This window comes from Bidens hawaiensis, unplaced genomic scaffold (genome assembly GCF_021521415.1).
Source record: "Bidens hawaiensis isolate Kalapana, Puna unplaced genomic scaffold, B.hawaiensis_p1.1 tig00071791_1, whole genome shotgun sequence".
Classification (NCBI taxonomy): Eukaryota; Viridiplantae; Streptophyta; class Magnoliopsida; order Asterales; family Asteraceae; genus Bidens; species Bidens hawaiensis.
Window position 1 is genome coordinate 26,637 of NW_027502558.1, and position 14,852 is coordinate 41,488.

The following is a 14,852-nucleotide window of genomic DNA, read 5'->3' on the forward strand; positions in this document are numbered from 1 at the left end:
AGGGGACTTCAAAGCAACCTTCGGCGCAGCCTCGGTACCTTGCTGCGTCTGAGGTTGAGCCACCAATGTCGCCGGCTCTACAAACATTTGAGTGAGCAAAGCTTCATTAATAACTCTATCGGAATCACGCTCATAAAACCACAAAATATACACAAAGTATACCTGTTGGAGAAGATGAAACAGCAGGCGCAGCGCCGCTTCCCTTGTCCGCCGCGCTAAGAGATGAGGTGGCAGCACCATACCTCGTGTGGACGGGAGGATTGCCCACACCTCGAGGCAAAGAAGACGAGGAAAACTTGGAGGTAAATCCCTTGGTTTTCTCAAGTCCCTTCGCTTGGGTAGGAGGATCCTGGGCAACAGGGGCATCATTTTTCTTCTGATTTTTACTGGCCCCTGCGCCAGTTTTGCCTTTAGCTTTGCGCTTGAGTTGTGGCGCCTCAGCTTCTTCCTCCTCCACCTCCTCTTCCGCAAGCTCTAACTCATAATTCTCGAGCGCATCTACAATACGTGCAACAGAAATGTTAACCAAATTTGGTATTCTAAAGGCCTAAGCATAAGTACAAAGGCTTACCAGGCGCATCGCTGTCAAAGCAAAATTCTAAATCGACAGGGATGAACATATCATCAAAGCGATTGGGGAAAGCAACTTCCCCAGCGCTCAGCGCGACAGAGCCGCCCTCCATATGCTCGTCATAGGCGGCATGGACGTATTCCTTGCTTACTGCATAAAACAAAAACAAATGATATCAGCAAAACGAATTATATTCGCGCAGAAAAAATGCAATGAGCTAATAACTCACCTAAGCCATCAACTTGGATGACAGGCTCAGTCGCGCTGTCGGTCCACCTCTTGCTCATACCAACCCCCACCAGCGCCTCCTCGCAAATATTCTTGGCGGGGGATGGTTCAGCAGTTAACTTGTTAACCCATGTGCCCGTTGGGTTCTTAAGAACATTCTCATCCGCGGGCGCAGAAGTGATCGCGCGCATGGTCGTGCGGATGGGAATCACACCAGCCTTAATATAAAAAAATTTTTCAGACCAGTCATGAAGGCTTTAGAAGGAAACAGTGCAGCACTTAACCTTCTGACTGCGCGGTATGAATGAGAACCAAGAATCTTGGATTTTTGGCTTGTAAAAATATTGAAAGCGCCGAGGGGTGGGCTCCTCGCGCTGAGCTTTGCACATGAACTCAAAATGAGTCATGCGCACTAGTCCACAAGGATGGACTTGGGATATGTGAATCCCATAAAACTGAAGGAGCGCACCCATAAACCTTGTCATCGGAAGACGAAGGTTACAGTGAGTGAAAAAGTGAGAGTATAAAGAGATATAGCCGGTGGGCGGATCTGCCGCCGTTTGCCCGGCCGCCGGGAGCAGACAGCTGTACTCAGGGAGAAAACCCTGAGAGGCGATGAGATTGTCGAAATCAGACTGTTTCAATTTGCAGGGAATCTCATCCCATCTCTTCACTGTTTTGTTCTTCCCCACCTCCTCCGACGAGGCTTCGGCAGCCCGTTTACCCTTGCCGGTCTTCTTCAAAGTGGACATAACTAACGATTTTACACGGCGTTTGCTGGGGGAAATTGTGGTGTCTGGGTTATCAGACATACAATGGTGAATCAAACAGCGGTTACTTTAAGCACGGAAATCTGGAAGCAAAAGATTAAGGCTCTTAATCGGAATGAAAATCGAAGGAGAAAGAGCTCTGAAAATAACAGTGAAGATGAAGGAAAAACCACTCAAAAGGCTTGCTTTTATAGGCCCAAGAGAGAGAAAGAAACAGGTACTGATCAGAGTTACGCTCACGCGCCCCCACTCGCAGGTGCAGGCCAACATGAGCGCGACACGTGTTCCTGACACTGTATGAGAAAACATGAAAGGCCACTGTAGCACCTCGAGCACACGAAAAGTCTGACACATAACGTCTCCATCTCGGACGCATGTCAGCACCAACCAACCACGTACATGGACGATTCATTTCAACCAAAAGGATAGAATTTCGCGCAACGCACATATGAGAAATAAAAAAGAAAAGACAAACCCTATTAAAAGAGCAAACTATTAAGTCTAATATCTATCTTACCTCGCTCGCGCTAGACAAGACACACATTAGACTGGGGGGGCTTGAAGAGGTATGCACCCGCCTTAACATCGAGCGGGGCGGGTCAACCCACAAGATATAGACAAGAGGCTTGAAATCAGGATGTCATGAAGACACAAAGCCAAAACCTATGCGCGTGGCGCATATCACATATGCTCACGCATATCACATATGTTCACGCATCACATATGCTCACGCGTATCACATATGCTCACGCATCATATATGCTCACGCATATCACATCTGCGCGTGGCGCATCTCCGTGTGGCGCATATCACATATGCTCACGCATATCACATCTGCGCGTGGCGCATCTGCGCGTGGCGCGTATCACATATGCTCACGCATATTACATATGCTTGCGCATATCGCATCTGCGCATGAAACATCTGCGCGTGAGAATAAAGAGAAGACCTCGCGCATCCCCAGGATAGGCGCATATCATACAAGCACATAATCAACCACGTCCTTATCCAAATCAGGATAAGGACAACCATGATTGTGCTCATCAGACAACCTTCCAGAAGGTATCCTTTAAGGAATAAAGAATATGCTGATGTTGACAGCTGCCAATGAAGGGTGGACAACTCAGCAAAACCCATGTGCTACCACGTGATTGCACATGGGTCAGGTGAAATACCTTGGTCAGAGAATAATCAATGAAAAAGCACCAGGTGTCCTAAGGACACGTGGCGCGAAGCAATAGGAGGAGGCCAAAAAGGCCCTAATTGGGTCTGAGCCCAATCATTGGAAACCCTAACACTATAAATACCACACCACCTCCACAGTGGGAGGTAAGCAAGAAAATACACTCTAAGTCCTTACTCACTTTCAGATTATTATTATCTTCTCCTACAATATCTTATTCTCACACCGGAGGGTTACCCCAAAGAGGACCCCTCTGTCCCTTTCTGAGGGGTAAGTTCACGGTGCTGCTCGTTTTGTAGGTGGAAGAACTCATATTCCGGAAAACCATCGGTGATATAGCACACTCATACCCGAGGAAAGTTGGTCGTCTACTAGTAAGTCGATCCACGTTTCTTCAGTTTATGTTTTAATCGAAACGGGTAGCACCCAACTAAAATGGCTTAACTATCAATGATGTTTTTAACATAACATGTCATATATAACATCCCAAGTTTACGGGTATATTTTAGAAGTCTTAAGGATTGGGATAATTTTGATTGGATGAATATGATATGAATATCCTAAGTGATAGTGCGAATAAAATTATGTAGTTGTCATTGGTTAATTACTAAAATTTGGGGCAAAATGTTGGCTAATTTCAAAACTAAGGCACTATGGTGTCTACAGGGTAAGCTAAAATAAGGTGTAAGTTCCTTACAGAAAAAAACCTTGAAGGGAGGTGAAAAACCAAGGGGAAAAAGATCAAATTGATACAATCTCTTCAAGTGGAGATGAGTATTGCTTTTGAACCAAAATCCAAGTTTATAAAGTTGATCATGGGTTCTTGATTGGTTTTAATAAAAATGTGAAATTCATTGGTTATTTTTCTAAAAGCAATAATCTATGATTTGAGATGTACACAAACGATTGCGATTTTAAGTAAGATAACATTGAGAAAGAATTTCGGAATTTCAAAGTCATCAAGAATTTCAAGATTGTTCAAAATTATAAACACTTTTGCCAAACAACTTTGAAATGACATAGAATCTCTCTATCAAAACGAAATACGAATGATCCGAAGAAACTAATTAAAGTTGTCTCAACTTTGGCAATACTATAGAGAAAGATGCTAATATGAAAACGAAAATGAATTGATTTTCCTTATGGCTAGTCATGATGAAAAGATAAAACTCAAACTCCACTTAACAACTCCCACTCTAAAAAAGGTGGGTCATTGATGATAAGTCAAAGTTTGAAAATATATTAAAGAAAATTTGTACTAAAAAATAAAGAAATTTCTAGAAGATCACTATTCTCTTGCTAGCCTAATGGAAACGAAAGAAAAAAGATCAAAGTCGTGTCTAACAATCACGATCTTGTTTCCCAGAATTAATCGCCATCCTCATTAAAAATTATTTTAAATACATCATATGTTTTATGTGCATGAGAAAAGAACCTTTATCTACTAATTTATAATATCCTTAAAATAGGCGTGTTAAAAGTGGAGTTTAGGAGAAGAAAAGGGGGGAGGGGGGGGGGGGGGGAGAAAAGAACCTTTATCTACTAATTTATAATATCCTTAAAATAGGCGTGTTAAAAGTGGAGTTTAGGAGAAGAAAAGGGGGGGGGGGGATGGATATGTTACAGGTTTAAGAGAAAACCGATATAGTTAAAATGCGTTGTTTTATAAATTAATTATCTCAATGGTTCTAGTAAAACATATTCAGATTAAAATTAGCTTATGTTAAGTTATTTTAGTAAAATATTAAAACGAGTTAACCTGCTATATTTATTTTTAATGGAGGTCAGCTACGCGTATTGGCGGTAGGGATGGATATGTTACATGTTTAAGAGAAAACCGATATAGTTAAAATGCGTTGTTTTATAAATTAATTATCTCAATGGTTCTAGTAAAACATATTCAGATTAAAATTAGCTTATGTTAAGTTATTTTAGTAAAATATTAAAACGAGTTAACCTGCTATATTTATTTTTAATGGAGGTCAGCTACGCGTATTGGCGGTAGGGATGGATATGTTACATGTTTAAGAGAAAACCGATATAGTTAAAATGCGTTGTTTTATAAATTAATTATCTCAATGGTTCTAGTAAAACATATTCAGATTAAAATTAGCTTATGTTAAGTTATTTTAGTAAAATATTAAAACGAGTTAACCTGCTATATTTATTTTTAATGGAGGTCAGCTACGCGTATTGGCGGTAGTGATGGTGGCAACAACTGATTCACTAGCTAAGGAGCCAACTACGATGACGACCGATAGTTGCTTCGGTGACAACGATCAATAGGCGATGGAGGCGTCAACTGAAAGGTGGTGACGACAGACATTAATGATAGTGTGTGTTTCTCAAGCATTTAAACTCATTTTAAGTTATCAATTATTTTATGAATGATTTATTTAGACATTTTAAATTGAGTCTATCCGAATTGACCCGTTCTACCAATATGTAGGCTTAAATGGATCCCAATGTAGTTTTTCTTTTTCCATCCAAATCACTGGATTGCCGGGCTTAAATAAACGTGAATTATAAGTTGTTGGATTGTTGTGGCTCTCTTATTATCAATCAAATTTTCAGGATGTTTATATACCTTTTATGTTCGGATGAAAATTTTATGAAACGTGCCACGTATAATGAGCTAATTGGCCTTTGGAGTTTGGATGACACATCCTTTCCAAAATCCTCCATATTCATTGTATATGGTCTAAATCCTTCATATGGGCCTCGACTATGAATTATGAGAGGTTAATCCGTGGGGCCGGGGCCGAAACAATAACATAGACGTACATGTTGTCGTGAAGGGAGGATGAACAAGAGATTGTGTGCATTGTTCTAACATATGCTTTTATCCCCTGCACACTTCATTTTCCTTCTTTCTTTTCTTATTTATTCTTTCCATTCTTAACAAATAACTTCCTTTTAAATTCTATATAAATGTATTTATTATATCATTTTTAACGACAGAGGATCTCACGTGTAAGCCTACACTTTCTGGGCTATGTCTCAGGTCGACTCCTCGACCGCCGTGAGACCGTATTATTATATCATTTTTTTAACGACAGAGAATCTCCATATTGGAAGGGCATGCATCTTACCATAGACCAACTTCTCACGACTATAATATCATATGTTTATTTATTTAGATCATTGTATTATTATTTGAATGATTATCTCAAAATTTAGGAATTTATCACAATCCGCACACATTCAATTGAAATAATACAAATATTTAACCTATTTGTGGGTTATACACAATGATTTATCGAAATGGACATAGAACTCTGAACATGAAATTAAATCTTAATTTATTGTTTCTGTATATGAATGAAGAACCAGAGAACCAAACTGCAACCATCTTTCCTTTTCTTCTATACGATCACGTAAGAAATAGGATGTGGATCCAGAGAAACAAATCGGTCATATATATCGAAACCGATTAATCCCTTTTTTTTCCTCCCAAAACAACAAGGCCTCTCCAATTAAGCCCAATCAACTAAATACTTAAGCCCAAGTGCTTAAATAATAAATCCAATTTATTATAAAACCCAAATAACATTTATGATTAAATTGAACTCACACTTCCGCGTCACCTAATTTGTTTAATCCCTAAACATTATTTTCTTAATCAAAAAGTTAATCCAATAACAATAAAATAACCGACATACACTAAACAAATCATCATGTCTTTTCTCCCATCTCTCTCGTGTATCCTGGTAAGGACACTTTTAAGATCTACATGGCTTGACTACATATGTGAAGTACTGAAAAATCTGAAAATACACATGATTATTTCTCTAAAAGCAATAAACTATGATATATTGATATGAGATACATCATAAAGGATAATAATTTATTTTATACAAGGTAGAATTGAGAAAGGTCTCTAAATTCCAAAGCCATCAAGATCATTCAAAATTACCCACAAGGATACAAAGTAAATGTTCATATCAACACACTTGTGCCAATCAACTTTGGAACGATATAGAAGTTCTTATCAAAAAGTGTACGAATGACGAGAAGAAACAAAAGAGGAACTATCTCAAATTTGGCAATACTATGGAGGGAAGAAATTAACATGGAAAAAAATGTTGAAATGAAGATCAAGTGATTTGTGATTTGTCTTAATCATGATGAAAAAGTAGGCATGACTTATGGCATGACGTACGTATCGGTAAAATCAGTCTCACACTTGGCATATACTCTTCTGTTATCGGATATACCATTTGGTTTGTTAAGATTGCATGTTATATTGATTTTTAAATGCATTACTTGCTATTTAATTTTTATGTAGTTTTGTTACCCAAAGAAGTTAAAAACATAATAACTAAAAGTTGGTGGGTTTGTGGACTAATATATTACTGAATGACAAAAAAAAAAAGAAATTAAAATTAAAATATGAAGGTGTATGTATCAGGTAATCCGGACGGATATTACCTCATATCATCCTTTCCATACTAGCCAATTTTTTAAAAAATAAATCTCATATTCAGTTCTGTATACTAATAATCATCTTGAATGTTTCAAATTTGCCCATTAGGTTCAGGTATATTTCCCACCCATACATGACTTTCTCTAAGCCTAACAACCAAGTTCACTCAATAAAGAGTTGTGTACACATCAAAAATTGCACACCCCCTTACAAAAAGTGAAAGTCGTTGATGATCAAGTTTGAAAGCATACCCATATATATATATATTCAAAGTAGATTCATACCAACATAAATTTCTAATAACAAAATGCCAGCATAGTAGTGTTTTTCAATGTGTTATATATGTTTTGATCCATGGAACTTTATATCAAAAGTTCAAGATTTTTATCTACTTTTTATATTTTTGAAAATATATATAGTATGGAAGCTTTGATAAATGACCTTGGCCTTTGGATGACATATCCTTTTCATAATCCTCCATATTCAAAGTATATGGTCAAAGTTCATGTACCATACGTCACTCAATTTCAAACAATGTTGAATGCCCACCACAATAAATAAAAATAAAGTTTGGCTCACAATAAAAAGCAATAAACAAAGGAATGATTAGGTTTGATTACGAAGAGAGAAGATAGCAATTATGGTATATTAAAATACAGTTTTGAATTGCGTGTGTTTTTTTTTTTATATATAACCAACTGTTTTAACATATATATTTATTGACCTAAAAAGCATTAATAAGATTTTTTTATTATTATTTTGTAATTAAGCTTGCTGCTGAAGATTGGGTGATCTCAGGTTGGACTATGAGGAAAAAAAAATTGTCTTTCTTAAGTTTGGTAATTTGCCAATTTCAATTTCAGCCCCCCTTATGTTTAACAATTAAAATTACGCCTTTAATTTTAACAATTTGGTTAAATTTAGTAAAAACAGTAATTAGTTTTAATAAAAGGGGCCCTTTCGAGAATATATTTATCCACGTTTCGATATAAATTTTATTCAAGTCATTTTCGTTTCTTTACACACATTGGTTACCATGTTGAGCAGACCGAACTTTATTTAACTAAATCACTTTAAATATGCAAAGTTTTAGTTCTAGTTTTCTTAAAATGCTAAACTAGACATGTCACACACATAATTTACTATAGCGAATGACGGTACCATAACAAACCGAGTTCCTGTCGCAACACCGCCAACACGCAAGTTTAAAGCGACTACTTAATTTTTTTTTATAAAAAATTATAATCTCATTCCACTAATAAGAAGAACTTCTTTCCCCTCGTACAAACACTATTCGATCTTTCTTTGTTTTATTGATTGTTATGTAAATAGATGACTCATTCAGTCTACTTATTTTCTTTGGTATAGTAACAAGCTCAATTTACAAGCTTTTATTGTATGTGATATATTTTAGTTTATTTTCTTAAGGTATTAATAAAAGAGTCACTCTCTTTTTGTGGAGTAGTAAAGTGGTTAGGGTCAAGGGTTCAAACCCCATGGTATACAAATATTTGATCGTTCAAAAAAAAAACTAGTATTAATAAAAGTACAAAATAATCCTTATGATTTACTTTTAATTTTAATAAACCATATACTTTGTATATTTATTTAATTATCATAATTGTTGTTGTTATGTACTATATTAATTTAAACCTGATTGAATTGCGAAGTTAACACGCCGCAACACACGCTTTTAACAGTTCATCGTAATGCGCTTGACTTTTTACGCAGGTTTTCGAATGTTATCAGTGTCTCTGCTATAACACATGGATTTACGTAAACTCCAGAATTTTTTTTAATATGAACGTTCGAAAACATTAATTTTTTTTGCAGTTTAAGTGTAGGGTTATATAATTATTCCTGTTTAACTGTTTTACCACCGTAAGGCATGATATACTGATGTAAAAAACTAAAAACTACTCTTTTAACTATATATATATATTTTAAATGGTCAATGGAAAGAAATTTGGTTTAATATATCTAATAGTGACATGTTATAGTGAAATACACCTAACTTTCTTTTTTTCGTGAACCATCTTTGCATTATCAAAATTGTTTTTATACAAGTTTATGTTTTATATATATTGTTTTAAAGTAGTAATATTTAAAGTATTTTTTATAGCAGACGCATAAACTAAACTATCCCGTTGATGATCCCCGCTTAATTGGTTAGGGTAGGACACCTAGAAAAAAAAATGTTGAGGCTTTATGTTCAAGTCCTACCTATGACACAAAAGCTGCCCGGAGGGGGGTGGGGGTCGAGGTTAGGCCAGGGTAATTTTTCTTCTTAGGGAAGACAGTCAGTGGTCTGTCTAGTAATTCAAAAAAATGTTAACAGAAAAAAAAAACATCTGGTCAAATCTCCTGTATAAAACAGACCATATGGAAAAGAGGATTTTATAAACATATATTGTCACATGTTAGATACCGGTTTAGCTTATTCCTTGCAAATTTAAGGATGTTAAATGAGTTGCATCTACCAATTGACGGTTAAACCAACACAAATTTGTAGGTTTTACACGAAGTAGACACAAAAACACCACCAACCCAAAAGCACATCTAATATACAATCCCAAACAGGACTCGCAAATTCACAAATGACACGGACGCAAACCATCTAATCAAAATTAGTTTTATACGTTACGCGCTTTTCATTTATCAATTAGCAATGGGTCACAACAACTTTGTCATTATTGCTCAACTTGAATTGCATGTTGCTATCAGAGTCAACCCATGTAACGCGTTTTTTCAAAGTATTCACATTGATTTAATATTCCTTCCAACATATATGCTAAAAGGAAAAAAATTGATTTCACATTCAAATAAAGAAATTTGATTAAACAACAAAAGAACTAATGGCACAATTAGTTTTATTTCTACCTAAAACTTAAATGTGCCAAGAACCCACTTTATTTATCTTAATAACTATTTACCTATTTATCTATTTAACATCTAACAAAAGTTAATAAAAAAAAAAGAAGTTTATTTACTCGGTAAGCCAATCTAAATCAAAACATTGTTCGGCAACTTGAATACACAAACCAGGCAAATCTTGCTCAAAATCTTTCCACTGCCATGAAACCTCTTCATCACATAAAACATGTCTCAACTTTCTCACGCGCGCTAATGATTTAGGCAACTTTCTTATTTGTGGGCACTCGTGCATATCAATATCTTTTAAACTCAAACAACCACCAATTTCTTCATTAAGACAATGAAGATTAACACATTGAGACACATCAATGTGTTCCAACCATACAAGATTCTTTATCCCAACCGGAAGTGCTTTAAGCTTCGGGCACGCGTTAACTTTCAATACTTGTAAAAATATCAGCTTCCCAAAATCACTCGGGAGCTCTTCAAGACTCTCACAGTTTGTGATGCTTAGATTTCGTAGTGTTTTAATGTGGCAAATACTCGAGGGTAAAATGGTCATTTCAATGCAGTGGTCCATCGTGAGGGTTGTGAGACAAGGGAATAACTGAGAGAGGTCTAGCTCCGATTGGTCGTCTTGAAGGTTTATTTTACAAAGCAGTAACGAGATTTTACGGAGGTTTGCGAGTGGTAAAATGGGCTTTTTGGGTAGTTGGGGGACAGTAACCTTTTCGAACCAGAGGCTTCTTAAATTGGATAAAGTACCCAAAACCGATATGTTATGAAGATTTGCAGTTTTCGTGTTGTAGTTTATTAACACTAACGATCTAAGTTTTGGCATGTTTGATATAAACGGGGGGAGGAAATAATCGGTCGAATCGAAGTTTACTATTAAGACTTCAGCTTTTGGAAATTCCATTTTTAACCAATCCATTTCTTGCATTTCACCTACAAATTTCAACAATTTCCTAAATTAGCATTTTTTTTGCCCATTAGAACCCGTTACAAAAAAACTCATTGGGCCCCACCAACACCTTGCTAACAAGTGAAATCAGATATAAATTGCAGCTTGCATTGGTCAGGTGGCCTTCAAGTAGGGATGTAAACGATCCAAGCTGAGCCTTGTGAGTAGTTTTTTCAAGCTCGAGCTTAGCTCGGCTCACTTATTAATTATTAAACAAATTAAATGCATTTACAACAACTTTTATATAATATTTTATAAATAGCCCCTCCTGCGTAAAATGATTGAAATGCCATTCCATTTAACCCAAAAAAAAAAATTAACAGCGTTGGCCAAAAGGACTCAAATGGTTAAAAACATATGAAAACTCAAGCCATGAGTTAAGAAAAAACAAGAATTTGTACACAAATAGTTGAAGTGAGTAAACCTCAGCAACGAAAAACGAAATTAACCCTATAAAACAATGTATTTTATAAGTTATTGTTATCAAAATTTCAAAAATATAAAATTTTTTATTATAAATTAATAAATATTTAATACATTAAATAAAAATTATATATACGCTTATTTAGGCTCGTGAGCCTGCTTAATCTCAATAAATGAAGCTCAGGCATGGGCTCGTTTATTAACCAAGCTTATTTTAGGCTCGAGCTCGTCTAAGTTCGACTTGATTTGAGCTTTTAGCAAGTCGATCTCGAGTAGCTCACGAGCGACTTTGCTCGTTTACACCCACTTGTAGGCTTATAAACATTTACAGGATAGAATATAGTCAGCACAAACACTAATGATTTAAATTAAAGTTAAAAACTTTACCTGTATGAACCGAAACGATTCTTGCAAGAAACGGGTTTTCAGCATCCCTCTCCCATTCTTTGGGCACCCCATTTTCTCTACGGGCCATAACCAATCGCACCCGATTATTTACACTCTCGAGAACACTCATACGAATCGCAAGATCTCTCAACACATCATGCTGTGAAACCAAGATATCACAGTTGCTATCATACCTATCCCCAGCCCTATATTATCTCAACATAAATCAAATTAATATTTTGATCATTCATGTATATATACACACACCATACACAATATGCAATTATACATTACCTTGAATCATTCACAAGTGTTACAAGATTCTTGCTCGAGAGTTCAACAAGAATCGCAAACGCTTCTTCTTCATCAATGTTGTGAAGCTCGGCCCAAATATTGGAAAGAACGTCTAAAGGTATCCTTTTGTCTTCTGGAAATGAACCCAAATCAAGAAAACAGTTTCTCACCTTTTCAGGAAGGCAATCAATGCTTAGTTTCATTCGGTTAAGCAATTCAGCTTCGTGTGATTCACAAATCGGTTCGGCTCGTGACAGTCTGTTTTTAGCCCCGATCCAGTACTTTTCAGGCTTGTCTCTAAGCGAGGCACCGATCACTTTTAGAGCCAAAGGTAACCCTTTACATTTCTCCACAATCTATTCAAGATTTCAAGTATTCAGCCAATGAATCACTTAACTCGTTTGATTATATGTAATAACAAGAAACAAAAATCAATAAGTATTAGTTCAATACCTGTTTGATTAGATCTGCATCAGCATGAAGTGGGACTGATGTGGTTCCATAAACAGTGTGACAGAACAGCGAGAGTGCATTTTCTTCTCCCAACAATTCCAGTTCATAACTTGAGTTTAAAACCGGAGATGAAAACTTGATGCGCGATGTCACGAGAGTTTTGCAGCCGGGAACTTTGAATATAAGGCGTTGGAGAACCTGAAGTGACCAAACATCATCCAACACAACAAGGGTAGGAGTCACTGTGTTAATATTATTACTGTATCCGAGTGTCCATTGGGAATCTATATTAGAGCAGCCATTGAATTTGCTTTCTGAAAGAAACCCTAGAATCTTTTGCCTTAATTGTTCCACATTTGGAGATTGGGATACAGTTAAGAAGAAGATTTTGTGATTAAAGTAACCTGAAAAACAAAACAGACATTTCGTCAAACTCCTTATTACAGGCAAATAATAAAAGGAATGAAATTTTCGATATGTCAACATCCTGATACTAGGAGGGAGCAATATCCAAACTGTTAACTGAAACCGAACCGAAAAACCAAACTATCTGGTTAACCGAATCAACTGAAAATCGGTTATCGCTTTTTTGTAACCTTGGTTGATTGAAATTTACTGAACCAAAACCATTCATATTTTCATAAATTTCTTGCCAATACCTCCATTTCATGTATTTAAGCAAAAATTTTAGCCTAGGTTTTGGTTATTAACCAAAATTAACCGGACCGAATAAACCAAATCAATTGACTTAAAACCGGTTGGTTAATAAAATAGATTAACTGATGACATCGTATTCGCATTCAATTCTGATTTCGGCTAATAACAGAATCGAACCGTGCACACCGCTACCAGAAACACCACGGAGGCATTTCGTCGAGCACCTTATACGCAACAATAAAGGGAAAGAAAACATACTTCTAACATCATCATCTCTACAAATCTCTCGAGCTAAAGTCGTCTTCCCACTACCACCAATTCCATTAATCCCAATAACACTCAAATCATCTCTATCCATAATCATATCTTTAACTCTTCTTTTCCCCAATTCCATTCCCACTTTCAACAAATTACCTTCATACACCTCTTCCTCTTCCATCCTAACCACCGCCTCCGTCCACCACCCGTTACCACCACCAATCATCATCGATCCGAGCCGCTGCTCCACTCGGCTAAACGAGCCGTCCAGCCGATCCATCCGCTCCATTGACTCAAACCTCAGATGATGCACATCAGCCAACACATGCGCCTGAAGCGGACCTTCATTACATCACAATAATCATTGTAATTAGTATAAATAAATATACGTAATTAGTAAGTTTTAACTATAATTTTGCAAACAACACAAGAACACTTCTTCACGAGATAAGATGGGAAGCATGTTCTACAATATCATTTGATTGAATTTTATTAGATCATAAAATATAAATAGTAATAATAGTTTTAAAAAAGAATTAGATCATGTTAAAATATAATTAGTATATTGTATTGTATGTGACCTCAGATACTAATGAAATTATTTATTGGAATAATACTCTTAGATCGATTAACAAGACGTATAGCTACACCAGAAGAATTAATAATATCTCTTTTTTTACCATTTTCATAAGTTGTTATAACTAACTATTAACTACCTTGAACGAATCTGGATATCTTCTTTTCTAGCTTCTCCATCTTCCGTGACAACTGAAGGTTCTTATACACGTTCCATCGGCTGGAATTGAGAACCTTTCCCGCGAGTTCATGGCCGTCGTGAAGCGCGCGTGAAATAGCGTCGAGCTGGTGCTGACGTGTGGCGGTTAACTCGACGCCGGAGTATTTGATTTCGTGGATGATGGGGAGGAGTTCGTTGATGGTGAGAATAAGCTGCTCGGCGCTGTATTTGCAGAACCAGGCTTTACGTGTTATGCTTATTAGCATTTTTAATAGCTCTGTGGTGATCTCGCCGGCGAAGAACTCTGTTACCGCCATGGTTGGTCGGCGTTAGGAGAGAGTGAATGCGTTGAAGATTTATTAATGGGAGGTTATGTGGTGTAGTGCAGTGAAATTACGAGTCTGTCCTTGTGTTTGGTGTGATGCTGTGACTTGTTGAGTGGGCTAAAAAAACAAGAATATACTTTAAATTCATATCTAAATGGGTTTTTTCCGGGTAGAGGTGAAAAAAACCCGAATTCGGAATCGGATCCAAAAAAATACCCGGAATCGGTTTTTTATTCTTGGGTTTTTAATACCCGACCCAACCTGTAGGGTATGGATATGGTATGCATTTCAGTACCAAAACC

The 14,852-nt window shown here is 36.5% G+C and overlaps 1 protein-coding gene across 1 annotated transcript; it reads right to left on the minus strand.

Annotated features, from left to right (window-relative positions):
* Positions 1-10,098: 10,098 nt before the first annotated feature.
* Positions 10,099-14,550, minus strand: LOC143605872 (putative disease resistance protein At4g33300). The gene is made up of 6 exons (XM_077081836.1): positions 14,205-14,550; positions 13,489-13,830; positions 12,574-12,977; positions 12,121-12,476; positions 11,827-12,032; positions 10,099-11,000 (listed from the first exon to the last, which is right to left on the minus strand). Exons 1-6 carry the CDS (start codon positions 14,539-14,541, stop codon positions 10,165-10,167), a joined length of 2,481 nt encoding a protein of 826 aa, XP_076937951.1. The 5' UTR covers positions 14,542-14,550; the 3' UTR covers positions 10,099-10,164.
* Between the last annotated feature and the right edge of the window lie 302 nt (positions 14,551-14,852).

What these genes read in the sequence shown, in the direction of transcription:
- LOC143605872 (XM_077081836.1), bottom strand. Translation starts at nt 14,541, where the DNA reads ATGGCGGTAACAGAGTTCTTCGCCGGCGAGATCACCACAGAGCTATTA. An exon ending in TAGAGATGATGATGTTAGAA is followed by an intron (nt 12,978 to 13,488) that starts GTATGTTTTCTT and finishes TTTGTTTTTCAG; the next exon opens with GTTACTTTAATCACAAAATC. An exon ending in ATGCAGATCTAATCAAACAG is followed by an intron (nt 12,477 to 12,573) that starts GTATTGAACTAA and finishes AATCTTGAATAG; the next exon opens with ATTGTGGAGAAATGTAAAGG.